A 12,761-nucleotide genomic window follows, 5' to 3' on the forward strand; every position below is an offset into this window, starting at 1 on the left:
TCGCATTCGAATAATAAGTAGCTTATTTTGTTACATATATAATACATCAATATTTAGTTTTAAGCGGAGCCCAAACAGAAGAGTTACACTCTAATGCCCGCCTTCCACTGCGAGCGGAACGGACCCATTACGGACTCCGCTATACTCGTAACGATGATTTTTTTTTTATGACCCGCCTTCCAGGGCATAGATTGTATCACTACACACAAGATTGTAGATTCAAGCTTATAATCTATACAAGTAGGGTTAATATCTCAGTACGTAAAACGTATCCACTGAATGTGAAATTATATCGATTTGCAAACATAATCGTCGTGTCAAGATTAAATAAATTTTATGTTTTGAACATGATTTCATGAGTGTATCAAACAATTTTAGATTAGTAATCGGTATTGCCAGTTTGTGCTACACGACGTCGTAAAGTGTTTGGTAGAATTTAACGATGGGCGCTGGACAAATAGGAGGCATTGCCACTTTGCGTTAGTATAGTTTGTTTACGTCTACCTTTATACAACAACTAGGGTCCTTTATATAAAGACATACCAATTCTTAAAAGGCCGGCAATGCACTCTGGCATTGAGAGTGTCCATGGGCGGCGGTATAGAACAGATGAGCCTCCTGTTTGCCCCCTGTTCTATAAAAAAAAAATGACTTCGAAGTTGGAAAATGTTTGAATATTAAAAAAACTTTATGTTTGACATGAAGTTGTTGTTTTTTAAACATCTATATTATACTCGTAAAGATGTAAATTTATATAAAGCCTTATTATTAATTGAAGTGAAACTTCTTTATCGGTGTTGGAATAAAATTTACCGTCACATTTTTCCGTTATGCGCCATGTTTTTCTTGTCCCTACAGATTCGAAGAGATTCGAAGCCATTAATAACAAAAATATATAATAATAATAATTCTGGAAAAATCTTAGTAGTAATAAGGTAAAATGAAATAATTGTATTATTTGTATTCATGTCTATGATAATAAAAGCCTTTTGTTAAACTTTATTTAACCAATTTCTGTAAAGTTGCATACAGTAGATCATTTTTCGAAAAATACGGTCATAAAGAAGTTTCACGCACACATTTTTTACGTTTAACAAGAGTTTTTAATTTATTCAGCGATGATTCTCTAATTTCGTTTGGGAGGTTTTTGTTAAAACGAATACAAGGTAACGAAACGAGTAGGAAATTTACAAACGTATTTTCAGACCTTTCTTTATGTAAAGTATCCGGTTTTTAGTACGGATATCGTGTAGACGCTGGGTTCGACTCTCGGCCAAATATTAATAACATCACTGTAGCTCAAACTTACTTGTCTTAATATATTATCAACTGACGCAGAAGTATCTGTCTGAGGCCCCTCTGTCGTACGGACCCCATTTATAATTGAACACAATTATTATTATGTTTGGTTTAAAGCCTATATAGGAGGAACAAGAAACTTAAACCTAATTAATCAATATATTGTGTTCAGTGGACATCGACTTCCAAAATGCTGCAGGATTTCAGGGCGTACCAGCTCAAACAACGGAAGGACAATTTATTGTATGTACCTACTCAATTTACAAAACTATTTAGAAACAGTATGAAAAAAGCCTTATGCACTTAAGGATTGGACTATGTCTAATAAATTTCGATTTAGAATTACTATGTGCCAAGATTTGTTTAAAATCTTGCAAATAAAGTAATGGAGAACTTAAAGGCTTCTTTACAAAAACAAGAAAAAAACAATACTGAATTTGTCGGTGTCCGCCGTGCCACAACTGAGCGTTTGTTAAGGCAATTTCTGGCGCGGACCACCATTATGTGGAACCAGCTGCAAGGGTCCTTCAAGAAAACAGTGTATCACGTCTTAAAAAGCCGGCAACGACGGCGAGCACTTTGGCATTGAGAATGTCCTCACTACGCGGTACTACTTAACATCAGCCTAACCTGCCTGCCTGTTTGTTCTATAAAAAGTGTACTTTAAATAAACACAGACTTAAAAATATAGCTAGCTTCTTCCTCATCTATAATATAAAATAGGATGGATATAGTTTTCTTAATAAGACCATATATAACTTATAAGTAACGTTCTACACTGTCTATGACAGTGATAGTAACTATCTGTGAGAATGGAAAACAAAGGGGCCTCATAGCCTAGCGGTCTTATTAAGTGGCAGCTAGGTGAGGGGTACCGGGTTCGATTCCCGGTTCGAGGGCAAGTTTTAATTTAATTTAAATTTGTTCTCGGCCTTTGGGAGGGTTGTGCGGTACCGGGCAAGTGCCTAAACCGTACATGGAGGACATGGTCGAATTTCTAAGGCAAAAAGCACGAATTAATATATACTTGACGCTGGCTAATGCACAAACCGTGCCAGAGCCATATAAAAAAAAATGGAAAACAAAAGAAGAAACGGTGGCGCGATTCGTTGGATTGTGATTGGTCCAACGATTCATGCCGCGTGTTTGTGGATTGCTTTCTTCTCCCTTTTAAAATCTCAGTCCCCTGATATTTCTTTTACAACAGGTACACTACCTGTCACACGCCATGTTATTCTGTGTGGGAGCATTGATAGAGCCGCATGTGGTCCTAACGCCGGCGATATGCGTTTTTGGAGAAAAATATAAGTTTTTTGTGTATGCTGGTACACACCGGTTTATGGAGGGCGTTGGCATATCGAGACAGGTTCAGCACCTCTGCATTCACAAAGGTATTATGCCTTCAATTTTGACTTGTCTTATAAAATATATATTTTAAGGAATTTACAATAGGAAATATAATAATAAAATAATATACTTACATTGAAATAAATAACTAAACTAAAAATAAACTAAAATATATTATTAAAAGGAGTCCCTTTAGGCAAGGTTCCGAAGATACTGGCAGCGTTCCCCCTTTGAATCGCTAGACTAATTCTTTGTCCGAGGTAGCTGCCAGATCTCTGGTCTTATATATATTATTATCTAACATATCTATAAAATTCTCGTCTCACGGTATTTGTAATTAAACTCCTCCGAAATGGCTCAACCGATTTTCGTGAAATTTTGTGTGCGTTTCGGCTAGGTTATTTATATTTGTTTTTTTTAGGCAAAATTATTGTTTTGTTTTACAGCATGCAAAAATTCAATTTGGCATTCTGATACGGTGCGAACCTTATCAGAATGCCAAATCATACGTACGTCATAATATAGAAACATATTATGACGTACGGGAGTCTCTGCGTTTATTACAGGTTATAACCACACGTCACGTTGGATGCGGTGTTCCCCTGATAACTTAGCGCTTTTGGTGCTTAATCAGCAGTTCTTCTTCCACAAGCGAGAGCCAGGGACAGCATACGTATTAAACAGAGTACGCTACGGTGTTACCACTAATTTGGAAAAACGTATTGGTGATCCAACTTGTCATTACTTCGGATGGGGGAGTAGACGAAATGTGAGGTTTTATTTAACTTTTGACTTAATTATACAATGGCCACCCTGTTTTATTGTAATTATGTAAAGAATTATTGTTTCGCTAGTGATTGAGTCTAGGACCGTATTTGTTTAACTGCTAAGCCGCAGAGGTTAAGCGTCAGTGGCGTAACAAAAGGGTGGCAGTGCTGGCAAAATGCCACGGGCCCCCGACCCATGAGGGCCCATGCTCAAGAGATATTATGTTCTATGGATGAATGTGAGGTCTCCAATACGCATTGGGCTAACGTGGGGACTACAGACCATTCCCTCTCGCCTAAAGAGGAGGCCTATGGCCATTAGAGGGACATATGCAACGTGTAATTGAGTACGCTGAAAATCTCGAAGTTTATTAAAATTAAACTGAGTGCAACGTGACGATTTTTCCTGATAGGGCCCCATCATAAGAATTTACCCCGGGCCCCAGATGATATAGTTACGCCACTGGGAAGCATTATAATAGTATAACGTTACGTTTACTCAATACGCAAGTAGAGCCCGAAACATGAAATACTTTTTTCTCTAGGTATACTATAAACATATTAAGCGAATAAAAGCTGTGGCGGTTGTTGTATGGATACGTTCAAATAAAGCACTTTGTTTGAAGCTGGGCAACAACTGGCTTTAATTGCTTAAAACATGAGCTTATAACTAAGATGACATTAGGGGTAGTTGGGTTGGACGCTGGATTAACAAAAAACTAACTTGACTTATTGAAGAGTTCGTAAATCTAAGTGATAGTTATGTTATTGGACAATGTTAAATTACAATTTATGATTGTGGTTAACACTAAAGGGCTCATTTTGGCTTCAAGTGTGCGATGATTGCTTACATTTTGTTTACGCTTCTACTTACTAAAATATATATATACTATATGTAACTTAACCAATGTTTGGTTATAAAACTAGCGTTAAAATATTTTTTATCGATTGTTACCATGTTTTGGTAAGGCAACTTTAAAGAAGCTAAAACCTTCTCAAGACCTGTTTGTAGAAGTAGAATACAGACAGGCATAGGAGAATTTGCTAAACAAAATCTTCGATCCAATGTGTCAATCTATATTCTAGCAATAAATTGATACTAAAATAAACGATATTAGCTAGGAAATAATTTTTCACTGTGCATTGTGTTACTGACTGTGTATATTTAACTATATATTAAACCCTTTTAATTTTTCAGGGTTATCTGATTCCTTTGTTGATAGACCTCTTACGTGTTGACGTCACCCTGTTACCTCCAGAGCGTTGCCTTCAAATGTGGAATTACAAAAACAAATATCTTTGTATACAACAACCGCCTTGCAAGGTGATTTCTTTTATACTACATATTATATATACTCTGGTATCATCGCAATCTGTAAAAAAAAACTAGCGCTACCATCGTTGGTCTTGGACTTCGATATTGTTATCTGTTTCGTGATAATTGTTTTCTTAATATTGCCTATTAAGAAAACAATTATCACGAAGGTAGTTTTCTGTGACACAGGCCTCGACGGGGTTGGCATGCCGGTTTCCTTCAACGTACAATGGTTTAATGCGCACAAAGAATGGGGTATCCGTATATACAACACATAATTATAGTTTTGTGTCAAGGGGGTCAGCCCCCTTAAGATCTCCGAGAGGCCACAAGAGGCCTATAAGGATGTCGACAATCTTGAGAGCTCCTTAGTTGTAAATACCTCAACAGCATGTTATGTATGTATATGTATTATGATTAGACATCTGATGATAATTACAATATACAACAAGTATAGAGTGTCATAAAATGTGTGACGTAAAAACATTTTTTTTAGTTACGGTTATTCTATAAATTAATGATTATTTAGTTATTCTTATAAGGCTTTTTAAAGCCATGTTATATACAGATTACTCTTGGTAAAAATGGAGTTTTTATACTATCAAATAGCCAATTATGTATATGAATAATCAAAGATCGGCCAAGACTACCTATTTCACAGAATTGTTTATGAAATCACATGTCAAACTCATATTAGACTCTAGATTAGTGTTTCTCAACGATTTTTTTGTGCCGTACATCGCCTTAGCCTTTTTTAAATGGCTAAGCCCAATACCGTCTTCACCATTAGGGCACACGGGGCCCGTGCCCAGGGCCCCCATTTTCAGGAGGCCAAAAAGGACCGACAATTTCTACAATATATATCATACTGTATTTGATCACCTATTATAAATGGTTATACTTAGTATTTTTTTAAAATTATAATTAGCTTTTTTTTCTTTCCAAAAGGGCCCCAAATTCTTGTGTGCCCAATGGCCCCAGCCTAGTCGGCACTGGCTAAGCCCCCATATGTACTTAATTTTTAATATAAAAAAAACATTGAATTGTTCACTAAAGAAACTTAAATGATAGGTTTTAGGATTTTTTAACGAAACGCAGTAAGTAAATTTTTAAACATAATGAGAAACAGAAATTGAAATTCCAAATAATTTTTCAAATAACCAACAAATTGCCAAACACTGGCAAACATTGCTCTAGAGATATCTATGGTTATGATATAAAAACTATTTTGCATAAACGTGAATTAATAATATATTTAGACTAGCCGTTTCGCGCCCGCTTTGCTGGACGAATTAAAATAAATTTTATGTTTTTTAATTTTTTTTTTCATATTTTCATTATTCTTCTTTTTAACTTCCCGCTAAGAAAATTGAAATATTTCTAAAATCGAGTTATTAACAGATGTTGACGTTTTGAGGTCCTAGGAAGCCTCCCCGAATGTTTCCGCGGTGAAGTCCGTATGTATAAATTTTCATAAAAGTAAAACAGCAATAAAAAAATGAAGGAACGTTAGAATTCGATAAATAAATAGCCATAAACCATCTAGGAAAAATTTCGCATCGAATGGTGGTAGTTTCAGACTAACGGTAATTTCAAAGACAGAAAATACATTATTTAATAGAAAAGATTTACTTTAAAAAAAAACAAATAATTTCTCATATTTAATATGTACATTTTCACAGACCGAGAATCATGGAGTTCTATGTCCGGTAAGGCCAAGTATCATGTTTGTCAAGTAAATATTTGTCTTCAAATATTACCTCAAATATCTTGAAACTACGTTTGTATCAAAATATTTGAGTGTATTCAGAAACTTCTCAATACGTAATCACTATTTATTTATTTGAAGAAAATTAACCACTACTATTTTACCTATAAGTAAATACTAACAACATTTGGAATGGAACTTAAAGAAATGGAAGTAAAAAAGGCTTTATTATATAATTTGAAGAAATATCTTGATTCCTCAAGATATTACGTCACCGTACGTGATAAACGCGACCATAGAAAGAAAAGTCTATTATTTCACAGCCGACTATCGAACCTACCACCTCAAGGATGAGAGTCCCACGCTTTAGCCACTAGACAACACTCCTAATATAATTAGAAGATTGCCAATTCTGTGCTGGCTTCTTGATTGCTACATTTTTCAAAGATTACCGATTGATATTTATTTATTTCAATCTCATAATATTTTTAACCTACATATTAATAGTTTGTTTGTTAATAATAAAGTTTGGTCCCTGTGGAAGAGTGCATTTAATGCTGGCAGCATTTCCTCGCTGTATTGCGATATTTATTTGGCATCAATTCAATTTTCAATTTCAAAAATTCTTTATTTTGTTTCACAAAAATTTATAGTGCTATATATTTGTAGTCCAGTAGTTCCAGTGTACATTATTTCCTGGAATGTAACAAGCTTACAACTAGACACGTTTTTACAGCTATTTTGCTTTTTTAAAAATTTATAAAACTAAAGTTATAATGTTACGAAAGGTTTTAACAATAACAAACAATTTTCAACAATGAGGTAAACTACCTGGTAATTATGCAATCTTTAGATGAGATTTGCATTTTGACATGTATTTAGGCATCGCTTGAGACGATGGAAAGCATCCGGATGGGATGTCTTTGATCCTTTGAAGGATGGGACGGGCTTTGGTTTGGGTTGCTGCTTGTGTGACCACGTTAGCCCTGTTCACCTCCCTCGGACAAGAACAAACGCTGGCACGGCCGCAGAGCAGACGGAAAATAATAAACGGCTCAAATATGACTTTCCTCCAAATTTGATTTTGTTCCCTTTGGAGTAGAGATTCTAGCTATAGTACCCAGAGCTGGTGCTTTCCTCGCTTAACGAATAAGTATCGCAACACAGCGCGGAAAAGGCAGCATTAAAGCTACACTGGGACCAAATTTTTTAAATTTGTTTTAATTTTCTATTTATTAATTTTAATTACTATTATTACTATGTAGGTTAAGAAAATTATAAATACTGTATATTTGTGTGTTGGTAGTAAATAAGTATTCGATATTACAGTATTAATACATTAATAAAAAAACAATAACCAACCTTAAAATATATTATTAAAAGGAGTCCCTTTAGACAAGGTTCCGAAGGTATTGGCAGCGTTCCCCCTTTGAATAGCTAATGATATATGTAATTAGTATTATATGATATGTAGCATTACATTAATATGATAAATGTAATTAAACTGATATTCTTTCATTGTATACTTTTTTTCCAGGATGACCTTGGATCCGTTCTTGTCTGTTCTGGATATGCTCAAGGAATGATGACGTCACGCTTGATTGACAGGCCATGCGGTGTAGGCTTTATAGACCTGAGCCAATACACGAAATTCCTGACATGTGGTGTCGATGACTCCAGAGATGTGGTCGATCAGGATGAGTTCATGTCCTTCGATTTTCATACAATGAAAACACCATCAACACCAACTTTAGCAACAGCTGTTATATCTAATGAGACGGACGCGTCTCATTAGATATCTTTTGTGATTTTATTAAAACGTATTTGTAATATGTATTTAAGCTTACTAATTTCGACTGCCTTGATTAAGATAATTCCTATAATTAAGTATACCTTTAACCCTGGTAGAATTACCTTGCTGTATAGCAATACTTATTCGTTGAGCGCGAAAAGCACCAGCTCTGGGGTCACCGGTACTCTCTCCCAGGCGCCAGCTTAGACCTTTAATTAGCGCCTGTGCATTTGAACCCCACGACCAAAGAGTCTCTACTCCAAAGAGAATAAAATCTTAATTGGATACTTATAGTTAGATTTAGGTCAATTTAAATGCAGCTTATTTCAATAATTCCTTTGTGTTAAATTTGCTATTTTATTTTAGAGAAACGGCCGCGCATTTACAAGCAATTTGTAACATTTTTGTATATACTTACTACTAGCAAACTCGGCGAACTCCGTTTCGCCACCAGATGACTTCGTTTTATGTAACATTTCGTTTGGTGAACCCGCTTTTCTGTTGAAATTTTTCCAGAATTTTTTTTTGCTATAAACCCCACGGAGCCCGAGACCTTTCCAACGAATGCAAAACCGTGGAAATCGGTTCGTGCGTTCTGGAGTTATAGCGTCAGCAAGGAAAACCCGACTTATTTTTATATAGTAGATAAAATAAAAATAATATCTTTATTTATTATTAAAGACCTCAATCAAAATTCAAATTCAAAAGCCTTTTATTGCCAACCTTAAATAACATTACTTTAGCTGTGTTAGTATTTAGTATTATATTTAATAGTATATTAAATAACTAATTGTTTATTTAGTTGGGTACCCGGTTATGGGTAAAACGACCTCAATAAGGTGTGTTATTATATTTATTGCTTTTACCACGTCTTGTCAAAGGAATTAATAAAATGCTTAATAAAATGTTTTATTTCATTCATACTTATTTACTGGGGGCCATTGTTTCGCACGCCATTCACATTGACAATGATCATTTTACGACTATTCTGACATAAGTGTTGACTATTGACTATTCGATCTAAAAGAACGTTTTCGCAGATTTTATGGCACTTCACGTTGATTCAATAATGGTTATAAAAGAGACAATTTATTAACTTATACATTTTCGGTCTTACTAATAAAAAATCACTATACATGCGTTATGACAAGGTGGTAGTAATTCAGTGAATAGAGCTTGTACAGGGCATAAACTCCTCTTTGACCAATAATCGATGTGTATTGGTTGAATAACAAAACGACCCTTATTTATTGTTACCCTGGCAACCCGCCGTGTTTGATTGACGTTTGATTTAATAATTTTGATACGACTCATAATTCTAATGTAAGTTGTATTTATTTTATCAACCAAAGCAATTATATACACATTTACTCAATATACTAATAACATTTTATTATTTGCAGCTAATAGAAACTCCAAAACCTCAGACAAAGAGGACTAGAATTTTACATAAAAAGCCGCGTTCTGCAGTACAAAAGTTAGAAGAGGTTAGTATCAATGTGATAGAGAAAGGACTATTTCATTCAAAATCCCTCAACGATCATACTTAAATTTTTTAGGCATCTCAAATAGTGGAAAGTGCCAAACTCCGCAACACGGTAGTGTTCCAGTGTTTTCAGGAAGAGCACGAAACAAAACAAAGGCAGATGGCTGAAACACATGAGCTCAAACAGAAGCGACTCGCCGAAGCTCACGAAAGGGCTAGACAGAAGCATCTTCTAAGGCTCAAATTGTTACAGCAGCAATTAAATAAATAATTATATACTTATAAAAAAAATAAAACCTCCGTTTTAAACGAAATATAACTTTCTATTTATTTCAAGTCCTTAACTATCCACACCTATGTAAATAAAACAGCCTTAAAAATATGTTTCAATAAAAGCAGCTCTAGCAGCTTGTCTAGCCAGATTGCTTGGGGGCGTCTAGGTTGGCCTTGGTTCTTCTGGAACATTCTCAGTGTCATCAAACGTAACATCCAGGTCTTCTTTGATATCAATAGCAATATTGTGGAGGATTGCCAGTGCTACTATATATAATTTGGCATTTTCTAATGACACTGAGAAGCCATGAAGAAGACACCTAAATCGAAAACCCTCCACCTCTAGTACTCTTTTCGACATCAGCTCGCACTCTGTCACAGATCTTCATAACATACTTCTTTGAAAAGCGGTATTTTGTTTTGAAATCGCCATGCGAAAGTAATAACGGATTGCACCGAGTTTGGTATGTTCTTTGACTTTCCTTGGAGGCGGCAAATCTTCAATCGTATGTATTAGCTGCATATCAATATTATCTAAATCTTCTATTTGATCTATAAAATCTATTTTCAACAAACACAAATATCTACTAACTTAAATCTTTCCTTGAACTAAACAGTCAAAAAATGCTGTCAAACGCGAAATCAGATGAAATTACGCAATTTTTGTCTTATACACCCGTTAAACTAGGCCTCTGCGTTGTATAAGCATTGTACAAGTCTTCATACAAACCAGACACTTGTTATAACAGCAGTATACATCAACCTTGTCAATTCAGACATTATTAGTAACATTTTTCTTATAACAGGCTTATACGATGTGCATAAATCTTTATTAGTAAGACCGTTTGTGTTTACATAGTTGCAATGTAACATTTATAACAAACTTTACTAAAGTATGACGTTTTAACAATTCTCTTAAAATTCTCAATTAATTAACATTATACGTTTAAGATTCAGAAACAAGTCAACGCGAACCCGTTTGTAAGACGGTAATCAGAAAGTCTCATATTCAAGAGAAATATTTATAATTTCGGGTTGAATAATAGAAAATATAATGTGTAGTCTAGCTACACATTATTTCGCTTTTATTATTATTTTTTAGCTAGACTACACATTATATTTTCTATTAATATAATTTCTAATAAACAATTTTAAAAGAGTAAGTATGGAGGTTATTGCCCATTCTTCTCCACATGAAACTAGTTTTTTTTAAAGTATTTTAAACTTGTAATTTTGATTTTCAAAAGTGCCTTTTTAACAGGCCTAATTGAAATAACTGATTTGACTTTGACCTCAGCTCCTTCCGCCTTGCGGTAACAAATTTACCTTTTCTATTATCATACCTACCATTCAAAATTACATAATATCAATTCAGCCATTTCGGAGAGCGACCACAGACACACGGGATTTTTATTTGTCAGAATCTATTGAATCTACAATTTTAGATTAAAGCCTTTTTTGGGAGTATTTTTCTTTTTACATGTTCTTAATTTGATACTCTATGCAATCTGAATGGCCCGAGTTTCATTCCCGGAGAAATAACTATCAGGTTGGTAAGTTCATTCCAGATGCGATGCGAGATTTAACATTAAATTAAGTGCCGCTTACGTCCAGCATTACAAGGTTTAAAGACGTTTATTTTCATTAAAAACATACATGTCACTTACATAAGAAAAAAAAACATAAAAAGTACTATATCACGCCATCGTCGTACGCTGTTGTTGCATTATAGTCCAAAAAACTTCGCAAGCGTATTCGAAACAGGTCCACTGCTACTATTTCATGTATCTTCAACTAGGCATGCTGTTGTAAAGGCTACGAAAAATGTTATATATATTTATTTACATAATCAGTTTACATACCAAAACTAGTAAAATCTGTGCAAGATAAATAGTAACATTTCGATTAAAATTAAAGAAACAGTTATAACATATGCATGGTCAAACATGGTCGGGAATACGTAAAGCAAATATTTGTTTACAGTACCTGCTAAACATATTAGTTTACATGGTGCAATGAAAATACATATTGCTATAAAACCAAGGTCGAAACGTGGCAAGTTACGGCACCGAAGAATATTCTCAACAATATTATTAGAACACAAAAATTCAAAGTAGAAAAGCAAAAATTATACTATGACTTTTGTAATTCTTGTATTTCTTATTCTTTTGTATTGCATCGCAATTCATGAATCCGTGAGGTAATCTTTTTCGAACATCGTACCGCCTAACAGTCGATTCTTTATTTTTTTAATACTTATTCTACTATTCGGGACACCGGTCTAGCTAGTAAGATAAAAAAAAAGAAAGTTGATAATACAACAAATACATTATGTCAAAAAATAAAAATTTACCTTCCCGGAACCCCTCCACTAACACTTGAACTTAATGATAAGGTATTAAAGTTCAAATTGCCTTTAAATATTGTTACAAATATTTTGTATGGGAATATAGAAAAGTGTTGTTTTTAGACTTTTTCACTCAATTTTTTAAATTTTTCTCTCCGTAAGAACCATCCTCGTACTTCAAGGAATATTATAAAAAAAGAATCAGACAAATCGGTCAAGCCGTTTTCATGTTATGTCGTGACAACGGAAAACGGGTTTCATTTTTATTTACATACGGGAGTAATAATACAACATAGCCTGTCTCCTTCATGAATCACCAGGATTACAGAAAAAGAAAATTATGAATAAAGACAAGCATTTAAGTCCTCAACATTCATCACGACCGGGGACCACAGCTAAAGCAAGACTGTCTAAATATATCACATTT

General features: G+C 34.4%; 1 protein-coding gene across 1 annotated transcript; it reads left to right on the forward strand.

The window, feature by feature from the left end:
* The first annotated feature begins 275 nt into the window (after positions 1-275).
* LOC125060898 lies at positions 276-8,272 on the forward strand. The gene is made up of 7 exons (XM_047666013.1): positions 276-479; positions 1,472-1,542; positions 2,507-2,690; positions 3,213-3,415; positions 4,612-4,737; positions 6,411-6,437; positions 7,974-8,272. The coding sequence occupies exons 1-7, from the start codon at positions 443-445 to the stop codon at positions 8,229-8,231; spliced, it is 906 nt and encodes a 301-aa protein (XP_047521969.1). The 5' UTR covers positions 276-442; the 3' UTR covers positions 8,232-8,272.
* The last annotated feature ends 4,489 nt before the right edge of the window (positions 8,273-12,761 follow it).

This window comes from Pieris napi, chromosome 22 (genome assembly GCF_905475465.1).
Source record: "Pieris napi chromosome 22, ilPieNapi1.2, whole genome shotgun sequence".
Taxonomy (NCBI): domain Eukaryota; kingdom Metazoa; phylum Arthropoda; class Insecta; order Lepidoptera; family Pieridae; genus Pieris; species Pieris napi.